Below are 15,966 nucleotides of genomic sequence, written 5' to 3'. Positions count from 1 at the left end.
TCCACACTGGCACCTGCCCAGCCACTCTCACCTTTCATCCTGACGTGGAACTCGCCCAGGTGAACCTCCAGGGCCCCCTCGATGAGCCACATGTCCTGCAAAGCCCCACACAAGGTGGCTCACCGCCTGCCCCCGGGCTCGGCCACCGGGGACGCACAGACCCTGCCAGACAGAGGCCCCCGGGCAGAGAGAGAGGCTTCCTCAGGGCCCAGGGAGCCCCAAGACCGGCCCGACCCTCGCGGCGCTGCCCGCCACCGCCGCCCACCTCGGTGCACTCCTGCAGGCTGCGGCCCAGCTCTTGCAGGCTCTCTCGGGAGGCGCGGCTCGGCGGGCACCGGGAGAAGGCCCGCTGCATGTTGGAGGCGCCGTCGCGCAGGCGGCACTGGATGCAGTAGCCTTCGTAGAGCTCGTCCACCTGCGGGGCGCACGGGCCAGTGGGCGCGGCGCACGGGCCAGTGGGCGTGGCCCACGCCGAGGGGCGGGGCCCCGGCCTGCTAGTCACTCGCCTCCGAGCTGCCGACCCCACCCCGGCCGTCCCACCCCGCCCCGTCATACTGGCCGCGCCCCCGTAGAACGTCCGCCCGCGGGGAAAGGACCACGTCTGACTCGTCCGCTCCGCATCCCCAGCACCTGGCAGAGGCTAGCACCTGGCAGAGGCTTGCACCCAGCGGGTGCACAGTGAAAACTAGTGAACTGGGCGGGTGGGTGCCTCGTTTCCCCTCTCCCTGCCCGATTTTTCAATTGTGAAACAGGGAAGGTGGGTTTGTGATATTCTGTCCACCCACTGGGCTCCTGGGGGAGTAGAGCAAGTTCATGGAAGAGTTTGCAGAATATAAAGCTTAAGGCACTTGCTGTGCGACCCTGGGCCAATCCCTTGTCCCTCTCTGGGCCTCTACAATCCCATCTGTATGATTGGGTGGAGGGACTCAACATTCCCAGCCCTCTAACCCCAACCCCCTGATCCCCATCTCAGGGCTCAGCCCCTGCAGGCCCTGCTCCTCCTCGGCTCTCTCCAGCCACCTGGCACCCAGAGAACGTCCCTCCACCCCCCAACTGCTAACCCAGCAGAGGCCCAGCAAGCCGAGAGACACCCCCGAAGCCAGGCTGACCTTGCTGATGTGAAACTCCATCTTCCGAATGTGCCTTTCCACAGAGCGTGTTTGCTTCTCCCAGAAGAAGAGAAGATGCTTCAAAAGTAGCCTGCCCACACTCCCCCCACCAGCCCCTGCCACCCTCCTCCAGGTACTGACACACAGAGCTGCGCTCAACGCCAGGCCAGCCCCTCACCATCCCAAATGAAGGCGCATCGCTGAGCCTCAGTTTCCCCATTTGTAAAGTGGGGAGGAAACCCAAGTATTCCTCCCATGGGACGGCCAGGAGGATGGAATGCGAGCGAAGACGTTATTCTCATCCAGCCAGGCCCAGCCACGGCCCACCTTGCTTACCACGTGCAGACAGGAGTTTCCCTCACCTTGTCCAGGTCATAATAGAAAGCCTGCAGGGGAGGAGAGGAAGGAGGGAGTCAGGACTCCAGTGCTCCTCCAAGACCCATGAGGCTACATCCCAGGGGCGCCTGAGCTCAGAGGACAAAAAGCCAGCGGCCACTCCGTCCTCTGAGGCCTGCAGTCAGCAAGCTGTTGTCCAGGCCAAGCAGGAAGAATGAGTAAACACATGGGCTTTGGGTGAGGCAACTCTAGGCCTGACTCTATTTGCCAGCTGTGTGTCCCAGGCAAGTTTCTCTACCTCTCTGAGCCTCCATTTCCTTATGTAAAGTGGGGTACCAACAGCACCTACCCCATAGGGTAGTTATGAAGAGTAAAGGACGGTGTAAACTCAACAAGAGGGGAACCATTGCAATTTGACTATTTAAGGGGTGACTTCAGCCATGACCAGAGGAACTGAGGGTGGGGGGAGGCAGCCAGCGCCACCCAGGAGTTCAGGTCTAAGGAAACTGCAAATCCGGACCGGTGCATCTGGATTTGCAGGGGGCCATGGTGTAGCCAATGAAAAGAATATATTGTCGGGGTGGGGGAATCTTTGTACAAAGGGCCAGATAGTAAATATTGCAGGCTTTGCAGACCATATGGTTTCTGCCATTGGAGCATGAAAGCAGCCACAGACAATATGTAAATGATGGGTGTGGGCTGTGTTCGGATAAACTTTATTTCCAAAACAGGCCCTGCTTTGCCCACGTGGGTTAGAGTCACTATATCTGAGCCTGGACGAACTTCCACAAGGCTGGAGATCCACTAAGGAGAAGGAGTAAGACGTGGAAGAGTACGTAAGTTGTGATTTCATTTTCGTAAGACAGCTGTTAACCAAACCACTCTATATGCACAATCTGTATATTTCCATGATTATGTGACCAGGGAGGAAAATATGGAAAGATAAAGACTAGATTGTCCTCAAGGGCTAAACAGGGTGGGACAGAGAAGATTGCGGAGGGGAGCCAGTCAAGCAAGAAGGAAAAGATGGATTAACCACCCCCCCCACCAACGTCTGTTTCCCTACGTATGCATTTATGTGACATTGTACGTGTAGGATTATGAAATTAAAACTGTATGTAAGGGGACTTCCCTGGTGGTCTAGTGGTTAAGACTCCGTGCTCCCAATGCAGGGGGCCCCGGTTCAATTCCTGGTCAGGGAACTAGATCCCCGCATGCATGCCGCAACTAAGAGTTTGCATGCTGCAACTAAAAGATCCCTCATGCTGCAACTAAGACCTGGCGCAGGCAAAATAAATAAATGTTTTTTAAAAACACACACACACACAAACACTCTATGCAAGAAAATAAGAAATAGGAAAGTTCCCAAGGCTTTGGAAAGAAAAGTAACTGCACAGCAGCTTCTCAGAAACTGAGAACCAGACCCCAGGTGCATCGTCCCTCTGGGTGGCCGCAGCGCAGTTGCTGCCCCTTCCCTGCCTCAGTGTGCCCACCTATGAAATGGGAATAGCTAACACATACAGACCTTTACACAAACCTTGCCTCCCTTAGAGTTACTTCTAGAACAGAGAGAGAGAGAGAGAGAGACCGGAGGACGTGAGAACAGCCACATCCACAAGAGAGGGAGGCTCGGCAAGTGCTCGGAAGGGCCGGGAACCAGGCAGCGCCTCCTTCCGCCTCTGCGCTGACCCATCTGCCCACCAAGGACAGGGCATGACTGAGCTTGGCCGGCCTTCCCTTCTCCAAGTGGGCCGGCAGGCTGGGAGCCCTGCATCTCCCACCCTGTCGACCCCCGAGGTCTTCTTTGCTGGGGCCAGGATATAGAGGTGGGGGGACACGACTTTGATAGATTCATTCCCCACCCCCTCGTGTCTGCAGTCCCTCCATCAAGCCGGTGGCCTGCTCTCTGCTTTGGCCCTTGGAGGAGCAGTGCTGGAATGAGCTAGAGAAAACCATAGACATCAAGGGCTCCTGGTTTCTGCTTCCAGAAGTTCTAATTAAGGACAGGAGGGGTTTTCACAAGGCAGCAGCCGGATAGAGAAGAGGGGGCTGGGAGGGACTCCCCAAGACGCAAAAGAAAGAGCCTCCCCGCTGGAGAGATGCAGGCACCCAGCAGTGGGGTCCTGGCAGTGCCAGCAGATAAAATGCAAGACACCCAGGGAATTCCCTGGTGGTCCAGTGGTTAGGACTCCACGCTTCCACCGCAGGGGGCACGGGTTCGATCCCTGGTCAGGGAACTAAGATCCTGCATGCTACACAGCATGGCCAAAAAAAAAAAAAACAAAATACAAGACCCCCAGTCACATTTAAATTTCCAATAAACAATGAATACTTTTTTTTTTAGTATAACTATGTCCTGAAGATTGCACGGGACATACTGAAAAATGATTTGTTATTTATCTGAAAATCAAATTTAACTGGGCATCCTATTTTTTTGGTTTGTTTTTGGTATTGGTTTTTTGTGGCATTTGTTTTGTTTTTGTTTCTTCTAAATCTGGCTCTGCTAAGGGGGTGGCAGAAGCCCAGAGCAGGTGAATCCTGGGCTAGACAGGCCCCAGGGCAGCCTCAACGATGCCACTCGGATGGCAGCAAAACTGCAGAGCCGCCGGACATTGTGGGAACACGCAGGGTTGATCAAGGACGGTGTCAGGGCCACTGTGACACACCCTGGATTCAATGCCTGATCCAATTTCCTGCCATCATGTAAGCCACCCTGATTGCAGGGGGCCCAGATGGCCAAGACCTACAGAATAGGGCCATCTAACGTAGACACCCCTCTGTACACCCGCCTACCTTACAGTTACTTCTAGAACTAAAGGGAGGTGGCCCAAAGATGTGTGAACTGCTGCACCATGTGAGGGCTGGGGGCTGCCGGGAGTTTCCCACCAGTCTGTGAGGTTAAATTCATCCGGGTCCAAGTGAGGTTCATTCATCAAAAATAAAGACCACTCCTTAGGCCTCTGAGTTCCGAGACTGAGATTCACACCCGTGATGCAGGCAACGGGGTGAAGGAGGGTCCGTCTTTGAACCCTGGCCAAGGCTGCTCGCCTGGGAAGGGCCCGGGAGGGGTCTCACCAGCCTGGAATTCCTGCAGGTGTCCTTGTGGCGTCCTGACAGGTAATCCAGCTCTGCCTGCTGGACGCACAGATACTCCCTGTGAGGAGAACAAGGAAACGGAGTTGGAAAAGGAGCAGAGGAAGGAAAGAAACAGGCAGATGAGCAGAGTTCCAGGGAGGAGGCAGCCACGGCCACCAGCAGGGGGTGCTCAGCAGGCTCAGGGGTCAGAGGGCAGACTCAGCCCACCCGCCGGAAGCCCAGTCCCACGTCGCTCAGCCTCCACATCCCACACACCCAGGGCTGTGCGCCCAGCGCTGTACAAAATGGGGAATCCCTTAGGTGATTCCTCAAACAGCAGCTACTGTTATTATACCCATTTTAGAGATGGGCAAACTGACCCTGAAGCAACTCAGCACAGGGTCACATAGCAGGGAAGAGGCTGAACCCAGGTCTGAAACCAGGCAGTGGCCTCCACAGTCCAGTATCTTCACCCCAGCCCGTGGGGAGGTTACGGAGAGCACAGCTCCCTCACAGCCAAAGGCAGGCCGTCCTGCTGTCTGGATGCCCAGGACCAGAAAGGGGCCTGACAAACCCACTCTGGAAAGCACAGAAAAAGCCATGGGCCGGAGGGGACTTTTCATGTTGTGTTTTCCGCCAAAAAGAGACTCGGACATGAAACCTGAGGTCTGGACTTGGGGGCCAGGTGGGGGTCTCGTCCTGCTCCGTTGTAGATTTGCTGGCTTACCCCAGGAAGGTGACTCACCCTCTCTGGGCCCACTTATACTACCTTCTGCCAGACCACAGCTCCCTCAGGGGTTGGGCTCCCCAGGAAGAAGGAGATGCCCTTGACCCCAGACAAGTCTCAAATGTGCGGTCCCCACAGGAATCACCAGAAGCTTTCCTGGGAGAGGGGCACCTTGGAGATAGGCCTCCACCCTCTGGGCACATCCCCGGCTCCCACTCAGCACCAGCGCTGGGCGCACTGTGGGATGCCCCCTGCGTAGGGAGCCGGGCACCGGCACGGAGGGAGGTGACATTTACCCTAAGCCCAGGGGACAGCGGGGCAGGCAGCCTTGGCCCTGGAGCCCCACTCTCTGCTTCCTGGCTGTGGGATCCTGGACAAGATGCTTCCCATCTTTGGGACTCAGTTTCTCGCCTGGAAAAGGAGGCTAAGAGAGTCTCTCATGGCATCAAGGACACGAAGTATATGAAGCACCAAACAAGTCATAGAGCTGCTGCTGCTGTTATTATTATTATTATTATTAATTAGTGAGGGATGAAGAGCAGGATCACAGAGGTGGAGGGCAGGGCAGGGCATCCCAGGAAGAAGGAACAGCCTTCCATTCGGCAAATGCGCGAGTGCCCCTCCCCCCACCTCAGCTCCCATGCTGACCTGCCCACTGTGCCCCTAATGGGCCAATCATGCTCCTGCCCCAGGGTCTTTGCACAAGTGGCTCCTTTGGCTTGGAATGTTCTCCCATTATCTGCAGGGCTCACCCCTTCAGGTTTTTGCTCACATGTCACCTTCTTAGTGAGCCCTTCCTTGAACACCGTATTTAAAATCAACCCCACACCTTCTACCCTGATTCGTTTTCCTCCATAGGAGCTACCACCCTCTGACATACTCTCTATTCTACTTTTCTATATGGCTTATTGTCTGTGTGTCCCCCACTGGGATGTCAGCTCCACAGGGGCAGGGGTTTCTGTGTTTTGTTCATTCCCGTACCCTGCGCCTGGCACTTGATAAGCCCTCAATAAAAATATGGGGAATAAGTGACTGAATCTTCCTGTTCCCACCTCTGCTCAGTTAGTCAGTCAGTCTCTTCCTCACTTGAATCCAGCCACCCTGACCTCCAGCTGTTGTGCAAGCTCCTGCTGCAGGGCCTTTGCCCGTGCTGTTCCGTCTGCCCAGGATGTTTGTCCCCCAGAGGCCAGCACGATGGCTCCTTCTCGGAAACCATCAGCACCTCCTCAGTGAAGCTCTCCGGGCCACCCTGTGTGACAGGCCTTCCCCATGCTGTCTCTCCATCACCTCCCTCACTGCCCTCTGGGCTCGTGGAAGTTACGGTGTTGATCATATTACTTCTTTATTGCCGTCTCCCCCTCCACACCGTGAGCTCCATGAGACTAGGGTCCCCCTGCCGTATTCACTGTGTCCCCAGTGCCCAAGGACAGGGCCGAGCACATGGCTGCACCCAGGACATGCTTGTTGACTAAACAGATAACCAGGAGCTCCCTCTGTGGCCTCTTACAGATGAGACCCACCCACGTTCCCCAGGAAGAGGCAGAGAGGACCAAGCAGACGAGGACAAAGAATGCACTTGTTAAAGACAACGAATAGCCATCCTTACTTGAGGCCTCTCTTCAGTGCTTCAAAGATCTTCTTCACTTGCTGTGGCTTGGGATCCGAGCAGACAGACCCCTTCCTCAGCGTGCCATACATCTTGGAGGATTTCACAGGTATTCGAGACCTCACTGAGTTCCTGTGGACGGACTTTCTGTGAGAAGGGATTGGGGGGTGGTCAGAGCAGGGGTCCGGACAAAGCCCTTCTCAGGGGCAGGCACTTTGGGAACAGTGGCCAGAGCCCCAGGCAGTCAGGAGACCTGGCTGAGTCTCACCCCACTGCCACCAAGCTGCGTGGTCTCAGGAAAGTTGCCAAGACTCTCTGGGCCTCAGTTTTCTCATCTATAAAATGAGGGCTTGGATTTGAGGATTAAAAAAATAATGACACTAACCTGATATGAGAAATTAACTTACAGTGAGAAATACAATCAAGCAGCCCAAATGCCAATGCTGTCTGTGCTCTTCATCAAGCTCTGTGCAGGCAAAGCTACGTGGGAGGCCAAATCATAGTCCAGTGGTATACCCATGGGTTGGGTACCTGTTGGCTTTGCCTGCCCCACATCCATTCCCCTCCCTCTGTTAATAGCACCTCAATTTCCCTCGGGGGCATCTCCCCAACCCTGCTCTTTATACATATAGTGTGGAGGGAGGTAGCCTGACAAATCACCATACACACACACACACACACGCACACACATGCACACAAGCACACGCTCACGCATCCATGGGCATTCTGAGGCAAACCCATGTCCCAGGACTGGGTTAGTCAACATATTCCACTTCCTTGGAAGAGAACTTCTCCCCCTTCCTTCCTCATCTTCCTCGGGTGCACTGAAGAGCCAGCTTCAACCACATGCACTGGGGCCCCCCACAGGGATGGCCGAGCAACAAGAGAGAAGGAACAGGCCCTGGACAGCCTATGGAGCAGACCATCCATTGGCTCAACACTGTTGTTGGTCCTCAGGCCACAGTAGGAGGACCACTTTCTCAGGGGTTCACCATTTCTGCTTCACTCGGGAGACGTCCTCCTGCTAGAAACCGAGCTCCGAGTCTCCCTGGATTCCCCTCACAGTCTGCTGCCCTTTTAGGGTCTAAAATCAAGGGCACAGGCTCATTCATTCATTCAAACACTCACAGAGCGGGGCTTTCTCTGAGTCACACAACATGATGGCGCCAGAGTCCCACCCTCACGGGTTCACTGTCTGCGGGGAGGGGTGGCGGGCTTGTGGTCTGGAGAGCTGAGCAGGGGGCAAGTGGACACAGCTCCAGCCCCTTCACCAGGCCTGGGAGAAGGGCCACTGGGCCACCGCCAAGCCCTGGTCCCCAAGAGGCCTGGCAGGTGGCTGGGCTGTATTTCCAAGCCAACCAGACGCTGCACTTTCCACGCACGGTCACAGGGTCCTGTGGTTGACTCAGTAGAGCTGTCCTGTCCACCCCTGCTGTCGGGCATCAAGCCCCAAACCCCGTGGTTCCCCAAAACATGGATGCACAGCCACACTACAGGCCAACGTGCCAGAAATACAGATCCCAGGGCTTGCCCGGGGATGCTGAGAACTGGGTCCCAAGGATGCTGCATCAAGGAAGGACCTGGAACCCCGCCCTGGAAACCTCAGGGGCCTCACCAAGCTAGGAACTCATATCATCTCATGGGACACAAGCTCCTGGTCAGCCGCCCATGTCCAAATTCTAGCCCCAGAGGGCACAGGTATTTAATCTACTGCAGCCTCAGTTTCCTCATCTGTAGAAGGAAGATAATAAGAGGGCCTGCCCCACGGAGTTGTCATGAGATGGTCATTCATTCAACAAATATTTACTGAGCTCCTATCATACACCAGATGCCATTCTAGGAGCCAGGGGTAGAACAGTGACCCAAACAGACAAAACCCCTGCCCTCGTGAGCTGCCCTGCCAGCTGGGGTGACCGTGGGAAGTGGTAGCAAGCACAGACTCCGGAACCACATGCTGCGGTCTCTATCCGGCTCCCCCAGTTATAAGCTGTGTGACCTTGGGTAAGTTATTGAACCTCTTTGTGCCTCAGTTTTCTCATCCATAAAATGGGGACCAGAGAAAGGGTTGCTGTGAGAGTTACATGAGTTAATAAATGTAAAGAGATTCAAGCAGTTCCCAGGAAAGAGTAAGTGCTATATATGTGCTGAAGTTAATAAGGTAATTTTTAAAAGTACATATCAGTTACATTGTACAGCAACTATACTTCAATTTTAAAAATTATATATCAGATAGTGCCTAGTGCCAAGAATAAAAACAAAGGCAGGATAATGAATGTAAAGAGTGAACAGGGAAGGTTCCTCCAATCAGGCGATGTTTGAGTCTGGGTAATGTGCACACAGCCCTGGGGACAAAGCCTATCACATCAGTAGTGCTCACCCCTGCACCTGCTGTTGCTGTTATTCATATATTATATGTCAAGTGACATATATTATATGTCAATTGCAAAGCCCAGGAAGGGACTGTGCTCCCTCCTCCCCGACCCTCCCGGAGGCCACATCACCCACCTCTTGGAACACACCCTCCACAAAGTTGCCATCTCCCGGCTGGCAGAGACAGGCAGGGCTGCAGCCTCGAGAGAAGCGGGTTTCAGACAGGCTAGGGTCCCCGGCAGGTGGGCAGGCAGGCAGGTGGGCTGGGCGAGCAGCTTGGAGGTGGGGCTGCAGGAGCCCCGCTCACCTGCCAGCTCCCAGAGTCCCACAGTCCCTGGCAGATGCGTGCCCTCGGCTGGGTCCCACTTCCATCTACCTGGAAACTTCCTCGCCCTCGTTCTGCAGCTGTGCCTGATAGCACCGGCTCCTGGGGAAGCTCTGAGCCCACTGCTCTTGTCTGAGGTTCAACAGAGCAGGTGTGGTGGCCACCCCGAGGGCCAGCCCCGCCAGGGACGGTGATGTATGTGCAGCCTCCGGATGGCGAAATCAGGTTGTATGTCTGGCCCAGTGTCACAACTGCCAAGGCAGGGAGCAACCTCCAGGGGCGGATGTCACAGCAGTTCTGGGAGGACTCAGTAAATATTAAACATCCCCCGGCATGCCAGACGAGCTTCCAGATGGGCACGTGTGACCCACTGGCCCCAGCCCTCACGTGAGGCCGCAGGGCCAGCCCTTCTACCTGGTGTCGTTGGGAGACACTATCGGAGGCCCCGGTGCACGGCTGCTGCAGGTGCAGGATCCGGAGGTAGGCGGGGCTGGGGGCGGGGCAATAAATAATAGGACCGACCGGACACGTTTCAGCTGAGGACTCACAGCTGGGTGTAAGCGGACCTTTCCTCCTGCATCTTGTTGTACTAGATGCCCAGGAATGATGACAAACACGCACACGGCACTCGCAAAGGTCAAGCTCTGCTCTGGGTGCTTCCTGTGTACTAGCCTGTTTCTCCTGATACATGTCTCTGAGGTCTCGCCCTCCTCTCTGTCCCCTTTCTCTAGCCTCCTCTCCTTGAAAATCAAGGGCTGCTGCTTAGTTTTCACACCTACACTTCCCAGCCGTCCCAGTGGAGGAATTCCCAGGTGGTGAGGACCTTGCAGGGTCTCCTGGCTCAGGAGGGTCCCTGCCTGGCAGCCTGAGGAATGGCAGGAAGGGGTTAAGAGCCGCCCGTGCCTGTCAGTCAGAGCAGAATGGGACAGTGTCAGGGCCTGGCCCTCTTCTTCATCTTACTATATATGGCCTTATGTTATAATATATTATTATATATTTATTATATGTGGCCTTGTTATAGCAGTCATTCAACCTTAGTGTAAAATTTCCTCACCAGATTACTTCCCCAAGTGAATTCTTTGATTATGCAATAAAGGGAAAAAAAAACCCTGTCCAGAGTCAAAGGGGCTTCAGGTGCCAGGGCAGGGATAAGGGTTGGGGATATCTAACTGGAACCGGGCTCTCCTGCTCTCCTGTCTAAGGTTATTTTTGCCTGACCTGCCCCCGCTGCTGAGCGCCTTGGCAATGTGGCCGTGTTTCAGCCTGATTGGATTACCTGGGAAATAATGCCAGAGGTGAGGCCTGAAACCCAATCCAGACCATCCAGCCCCGGAGCCAAGGGTCCAGACCCCTGGGAGTTGTACAGAGACAGGAAGTTAAAAATAGATGTGCTGCTTCTCTGCCAGCATGGGCAGCTTCTTCCTCACCCCTGGACAAGGGGACTACAGAGGGCAAGGCCAGATGGAGGCCACTCAGGAATCTCAGAACCCGTCCAAGCCAGGCATCCTCCAGAATTCCCTGCAGGGTTGTGGGGGGGCAAGACGAGGAGCCCCAGGAGGGGTCCAGGACATTTACACCACTGTTGCACAGGCCGGCTGCACACCTACTTTCTGTCCCTCGAAGCTCGTTCCCACCTCAGGGCCTTTGCACCTCTGTCCCCTCCGCCTGGAAGGCTTTCCCACGCCCACACCCTGTCTGCACGTGATCGGCTCCTCTTCTCTCTGCCTTTGCTTAAATGCCTCACTGGAGGCCTCCTCCAAGCCCCCTGCTGCCCTCCTGCCTCCCTGCTTTAACCCCTTCAGGGCACCTGCCGCCAGCTGCATCCATCTTGACTATCATTGGCTTATTGTTTTCCATCCTGAAAGGAGGGCTGGGCCTGGGTCTGTCTCCAGAGCCCCGGGCAGGGCCTGACCAGAGTCGATGCTCCATAAATACTTGTGGAAAGAATTAGGGATTCCTAAGGGTGCTTCCAGGATTTCAGCCCTGAGATGCCACTCCTCCCAGGCACACCTCAGAACTGAGGAGCTGAGCTGCCCTGAGACAAGGCGAGTGAGCTGGGAGGGCCTGACCGCAGGGCCAGCCTCACAGTGATGGGGGGCGGGGGGGGAGGGGAAGGGGGGGTCTAACGCGCAGCTGGGGAGCCCTAGGGAAAGAGCACAAGGAGGGCCTGCCGGGCTCGGGTGGTCCACACCCCCAACCCCCAGGAAGTGGCTTTGAAGCCAAGGCCTGATGAGATTAAGCAGGACCAGGCCAGGTGAAGAGCAGTGGGGAGGGTTCCAGGGGGAGGGCAGGGCCTGTGCAAAGGCCTGGAGGACAGAGAGGCCAACGGGGCTAAAGCCCAGGGTTCAGGTTGAGGCTGGCCGGCGAGACCCTGCCGCGTGGGGACCGGACTGTGCTCTCAGTGGGATGGGAGCCTCCGGAGGGTGTCAGGTAGGGGAGCGCCGGGAGGAGATTTGGTTCTGCGCCCTGCTCTGGCTGAGGGCCTTGCCTGGCCACCACAGCTGTTCAGACTGGCAGCCGTTTGGGGCCCTCAGGATCCCTGGAGCCAGGGGCCCGGCACGCCTGGGCTGGCAGGGCTGTGGCCCCAGGAGCAGAAACGCACTTTCCTCCCAGACATTACCTGCAGCTGGAGGAGACACATCGCAGATCAGCCGTGAACTCACGTCTGGAGGGTCAGTACTAACCAGACCCGTCTCTGCAGAGGCTGCTCTTCCTCCTTGGAAAACTTCCCACAAGCCCCTACTGCGTGCCAGCACGTGCCGGCAGCTCACCATGTGTCACCTCACTGTGCCCTCATGACAAGCCCATGAGGGAGGGACATTTGTGATCCCCATTTTGCAGATGAGGAAACCAGACTCAGAGAGGTGAAGTCACTTGCCCCAGGTCACAGGTGGCCCTATTTCCCATTCTATCAAACAAGAAGAACATTCCTTCCTAACCTGGCCCCTACAAGACTAAGTTCCAACTCTGAATCAGTCTTGCTGTGTGACCTTGGGTGAGCAGCTCTGCCTCTCTGAGCCTCAGTTTTCTGATCTGCCAAGTGGGCCTGATAAGCTCAGGCAGATCAGCTTCCAGGATCAACTGCCAGGAACGTGTGGGGTGATACCTGTTCAGATCTGAAGCAAATTACAGTTTTCTTCCAACACCAGGAGTCTCACTCACACACACACAGACACAGACATACACAGACACACAGACAGACACAAACACACACTACCCTGCGCTGCAGGCCTGGCTTGAGAGTGAGCCTCAGGGTCACTCGCATGGGAGGAGGATGCCCCCGCCGGCCCCCCGATCCCTGGCCCTCAAACAAGCCTCCCACACACAGCCCGGGCAGAACTTACGCGATCCTCCGGCTCTGGGCACTGCTGAAGCCGGCAAAGGAGGCGCTCCGGCCCATGACCCCCACAGCCCCTGTGTCCCCAGAGGACAGGAACCGCACCCTCACCGACATGGCTGTCACCTGCAGAGAGAGGGCAGGACAGTCAGCCTCGCACTGGCACCCGGTGAGTGCTGACCGCAGGCCGGCCACCCTCCACCATGGCCCCCAAGGGCCCTACAGCAGCCCCAGAGAGGGGGCGGCTGCTGCTGTCCCCAGCTCACAGATGAGAAAACTGAGGCTCAGTGAGGTCAGGGAGCTTGGTGGGGGGGCGGCAGGAGCAAGATTCGAACCCAGGTCTCCGCACCCTGTGCTTGGGTCCTCGATGCCTGCGCAATGCTGAGTCCTCGTGCAGGGGGCATCCAGCAACTCGTGAACCAGCTCTCCTCACCTCCCCTCAGCTACTCCTCTCTGCCAGTAACCCTGACCCCCCTCCACAAACCCCCACTGAGCACCTCCTGTGTGCCAGACACTGAGCAAGGCAGGCAAGGCCCTCGCCCTCCAGGGCTCCCAGTCCAGCAGGAGGCTGATGAGCCACCATTATAGCAGGGAGTCCATAGTGAAATGATGGGGGTACCAGACCCACCCATGGAGGAGGCGACCAAGAGCTGAGAAGGGAAGGCCGAGGAGGGAAGAAGGGGAAGGCGGGGGAGGGAAAGTTACCTGAAGCAGAGGGAACAGCATGAGCAAAGGCCTGGAGGTGCAGAGGACAAGGTGTAATCCAGAAATGGAAAGAAGTTCAGTGGGTTGGGGTGTGGCTCCAGGTGAGGTTGGAGAGGCCATCAGAGCACAGGTCAGGGGCCTTGGTGGCCCCAGGGAGGACTTTGACCTTGCAGTTGGCTAAGGGTAACTGGGAGCCATGGGAGGTTTTGAGCAGGGGGTGAGTCAGCCCAGTTCACATGAGGCCAGGCTGCTGGCATCAAAGGCTTCCAGAAGCCACAGATCCATTGCCCCATCTCTGACCCAGGTTGCAGGGAGGCCAGCCTAGAACGCTGGCTGTCTTTACGTTTTTCCAAACCATCTCGAGATTGGAAAAATAACACCACATCCTTTGGGAATATCGCCCAGTGTCTTCCAACACAATAGGAAAGTTCTCCCCCATATCTAACCTAAATCTCTGCTGCTACAGTTTTATACCTCACTCCTCAGCCAGGGTGGCGTCAGTGCAAGGATTCCAGGGACCCCACTGCCCTGAGAAAGCTCCGCTTCGCCAACTCCCTCCTATTCCCGCTCGGTAGGGCCCCTGCTTCCCACATCCCCTCCACCCACTGGCTGAGCCCAGACTCCACACCTTTGCCCACCCTGGGGCCTCTGCCTGGAATAACGTTCCCTTTGCAACCGCGTCTATCCAGTGTCTAGTCCTGCATTTTGTTTGTAGTCAGCTCCCACCACAAGCTCCAGAGCCCTCACTCTGAACCCCCTGGCAGATCTGCGTGACCCCCCACAAGCTTCCTCCTCCTCCGATACCTCCCGCACCCCACAGCCCCACATGTGCTGTGCATAGGTGAGCTCTGGAAGCAACAAAGCCAGACCTGGGCTCAAACCCCAGCTGTACCTGTGCCGCTCACCAGCTCTGGGCCTCGGTGATCACATCTGTAAAATGGAAATTCAGAAAAGGACCAAGGACACAATGTGCTGACAGCACATAATGTGAACTAGACACCAGAAAGAGCTGGTTGTCTGTGTGCCATCGGCTGACCAAGACCCCAGCCTGGAGACCCCAGCTGCTGGGGCAGATGAGCCGAGGAGCGACCTCTGGCCCCGACGGAGGAAGCGGCAAGTGTCTGCTGAGCACCCACTGAGTGGAGCCCCAGTGCCAGGGACTGTCCCACGCAATAGATCCGTGAACAGCAGCCCGGTGTACGGATGGGGAAACTGACACAGTCTGGCAGTGGAGGCACCATTTACCGAGCGCTCATAATCAGGCCAGCTGTCCACTACGTGCCTTATGTAAATTATCTTAGTAGATCCACACAGCCCCTGAGGTGTAGGAGCTGTTGTGAACCTAATTCAATAGATGAGGAAACTGAGGCTCAGAGAGGTAACAAGACGAGCTCAGGGACTCAGCTAGGAAGCGGCAGAGCCAGGCTGAGGACCCGAGCGTGACTGATGCCGCGAGCCAGCACTTCTCGGGTGCGTGGGCAGGCATCCCGCGCTCTGGGGGTTCGCCCCAGCCCCACGGGAGGACCCTCACGCCCCCACGGTCCCTGCCTGGGCTGTGCTGCTGCCAGCTTGGACCAGCTCACAAGAGTCGACGGTTAAATTTTCAGGAATGTTGGTAGCTTGAAATCAGCCATGACAGAATTAAGTACAGCGTGGAAATGGGCAAGTGCTACAAATGAGGTTTTGAGGTGTTTTTGTTTGTTTGTTTTTCTGCCTGTTGTTAAACTTTTATCAGCATACCACTGCCCCCACCCCTATCAGCACAGGCTCTGGGTGGCACTGGAACCTTCTGAAACTGCTAAACACACCCTCCCTCCATCCTAGCCAAGATGAGCAAGGGCACGAGGAGGGAGCACGCAGGGAGATCCCCAAGGTCAGCGGGTGGGACATGGACTCTGGAGCCAGCCCCGGGGGTTTGGGGACCGGAACGCCCTCCCTCCACCTTCTCCCTCCACATCCCCACCACCCTCCCTCCCAGGCCTTCTGGGTCGTTCTTCCAGCCTCCCCCAGATCCTCCACTTCAAGATAAGAGAGAAAGACAATCGCTAAACAGTTCCTCTGCATGCAGTTTGCTAGAACAAACCCAACCATCTGCCTGCCCAGCGTTAGGAAAGGAGGACCGAGGAGGAGAACTAAGGTTCAGTGCAGACCCATGCAATGTGCCAGCACCTGGCTGCAGATTGATTACTCATGACAGGGCCATGAAGTTCAATGACCCCAGTCTTCATATGAGGAAAGAGCCTCTAAGAGGTGAAGAGGCTGGCTCAGGGAGCCACGTTTTCCAATGTGAGGTCTGGCTGTCACGTGGGGATTGGCCTCCTGGCTAGACCCTCCCCGCTCCTCTTCCAGCCCAGATGTCACCTCCCCCAGGAAGCC

At 56.2% G+C, this 15,966-nt stretch overlaps 1 protein-coding gene across 8 annotated transcripts in view; it reads right to left on the bottom strand.

The window, feature by feature from the left end:
- RIPOR3 (RIPOR family member 3) overlaps positions 1 to 15,966 on the bottom strand; it is a 73,002-nt gene that overhangs the window by 16,383 nt on the left and 40,653 nt on the right. For 2 of the 8 annotated variants that reach the window (XM_082361107.1, XM_082361110.1), the window contains exons 2-8: positions 12,893 to 13,011; positions 6,854 to 7,000; positions 4,521 to 4,599; positions 1,472 to 1,495; positions 1,110 to 1,166; positions 266 to 415; positions 32 to 95 (exon numbers count right to left, since the gene is read on the bottom strand). In XM_082361107.1, the coding sequence (XP_082217233.1) occupies positions 32 to 95; positions 266 to 415; positions 1,110 to 1,166; positions 1,472 to 1,495; positions 4,521 to 4,599; positions 6,854 to 7,000; positions 12,893 to 13,011 (640 nt within the window). Of the gene's footprint in view, positions 1 to 31; positions 163 to 265; positions 416 to 1,109; positions 1,167 to 1,445; positions 1,496 to 4,520; positions 4,600 to 6,853; positions 7,001 to 12,892; positions 13,012 to 15,966 lie in introns of those variants that run through there. The other 6 variants (XM_082361108.1, XM_082361111.1, XM_082361109.1 and 3 more) reach the window with 5 other exon arrangements.

This window comes from Balaenoptera borealis (genome assembly GCF_965194805.1).
Source record: "Balaenoptera borealis genome assembly, chromosome: 16".
NCBI lineage: Eukaryota > Metazoa > Chordata > Mammalia > Artiodactyla > Balaenopteridae > Balaenoptera > Balaenoptera borealis.
The sequence above is the reverse complement of the archived record's forward strand: the minus strand, read 5'-3'. Positions and strand labels throughout refer to the sequence as shown.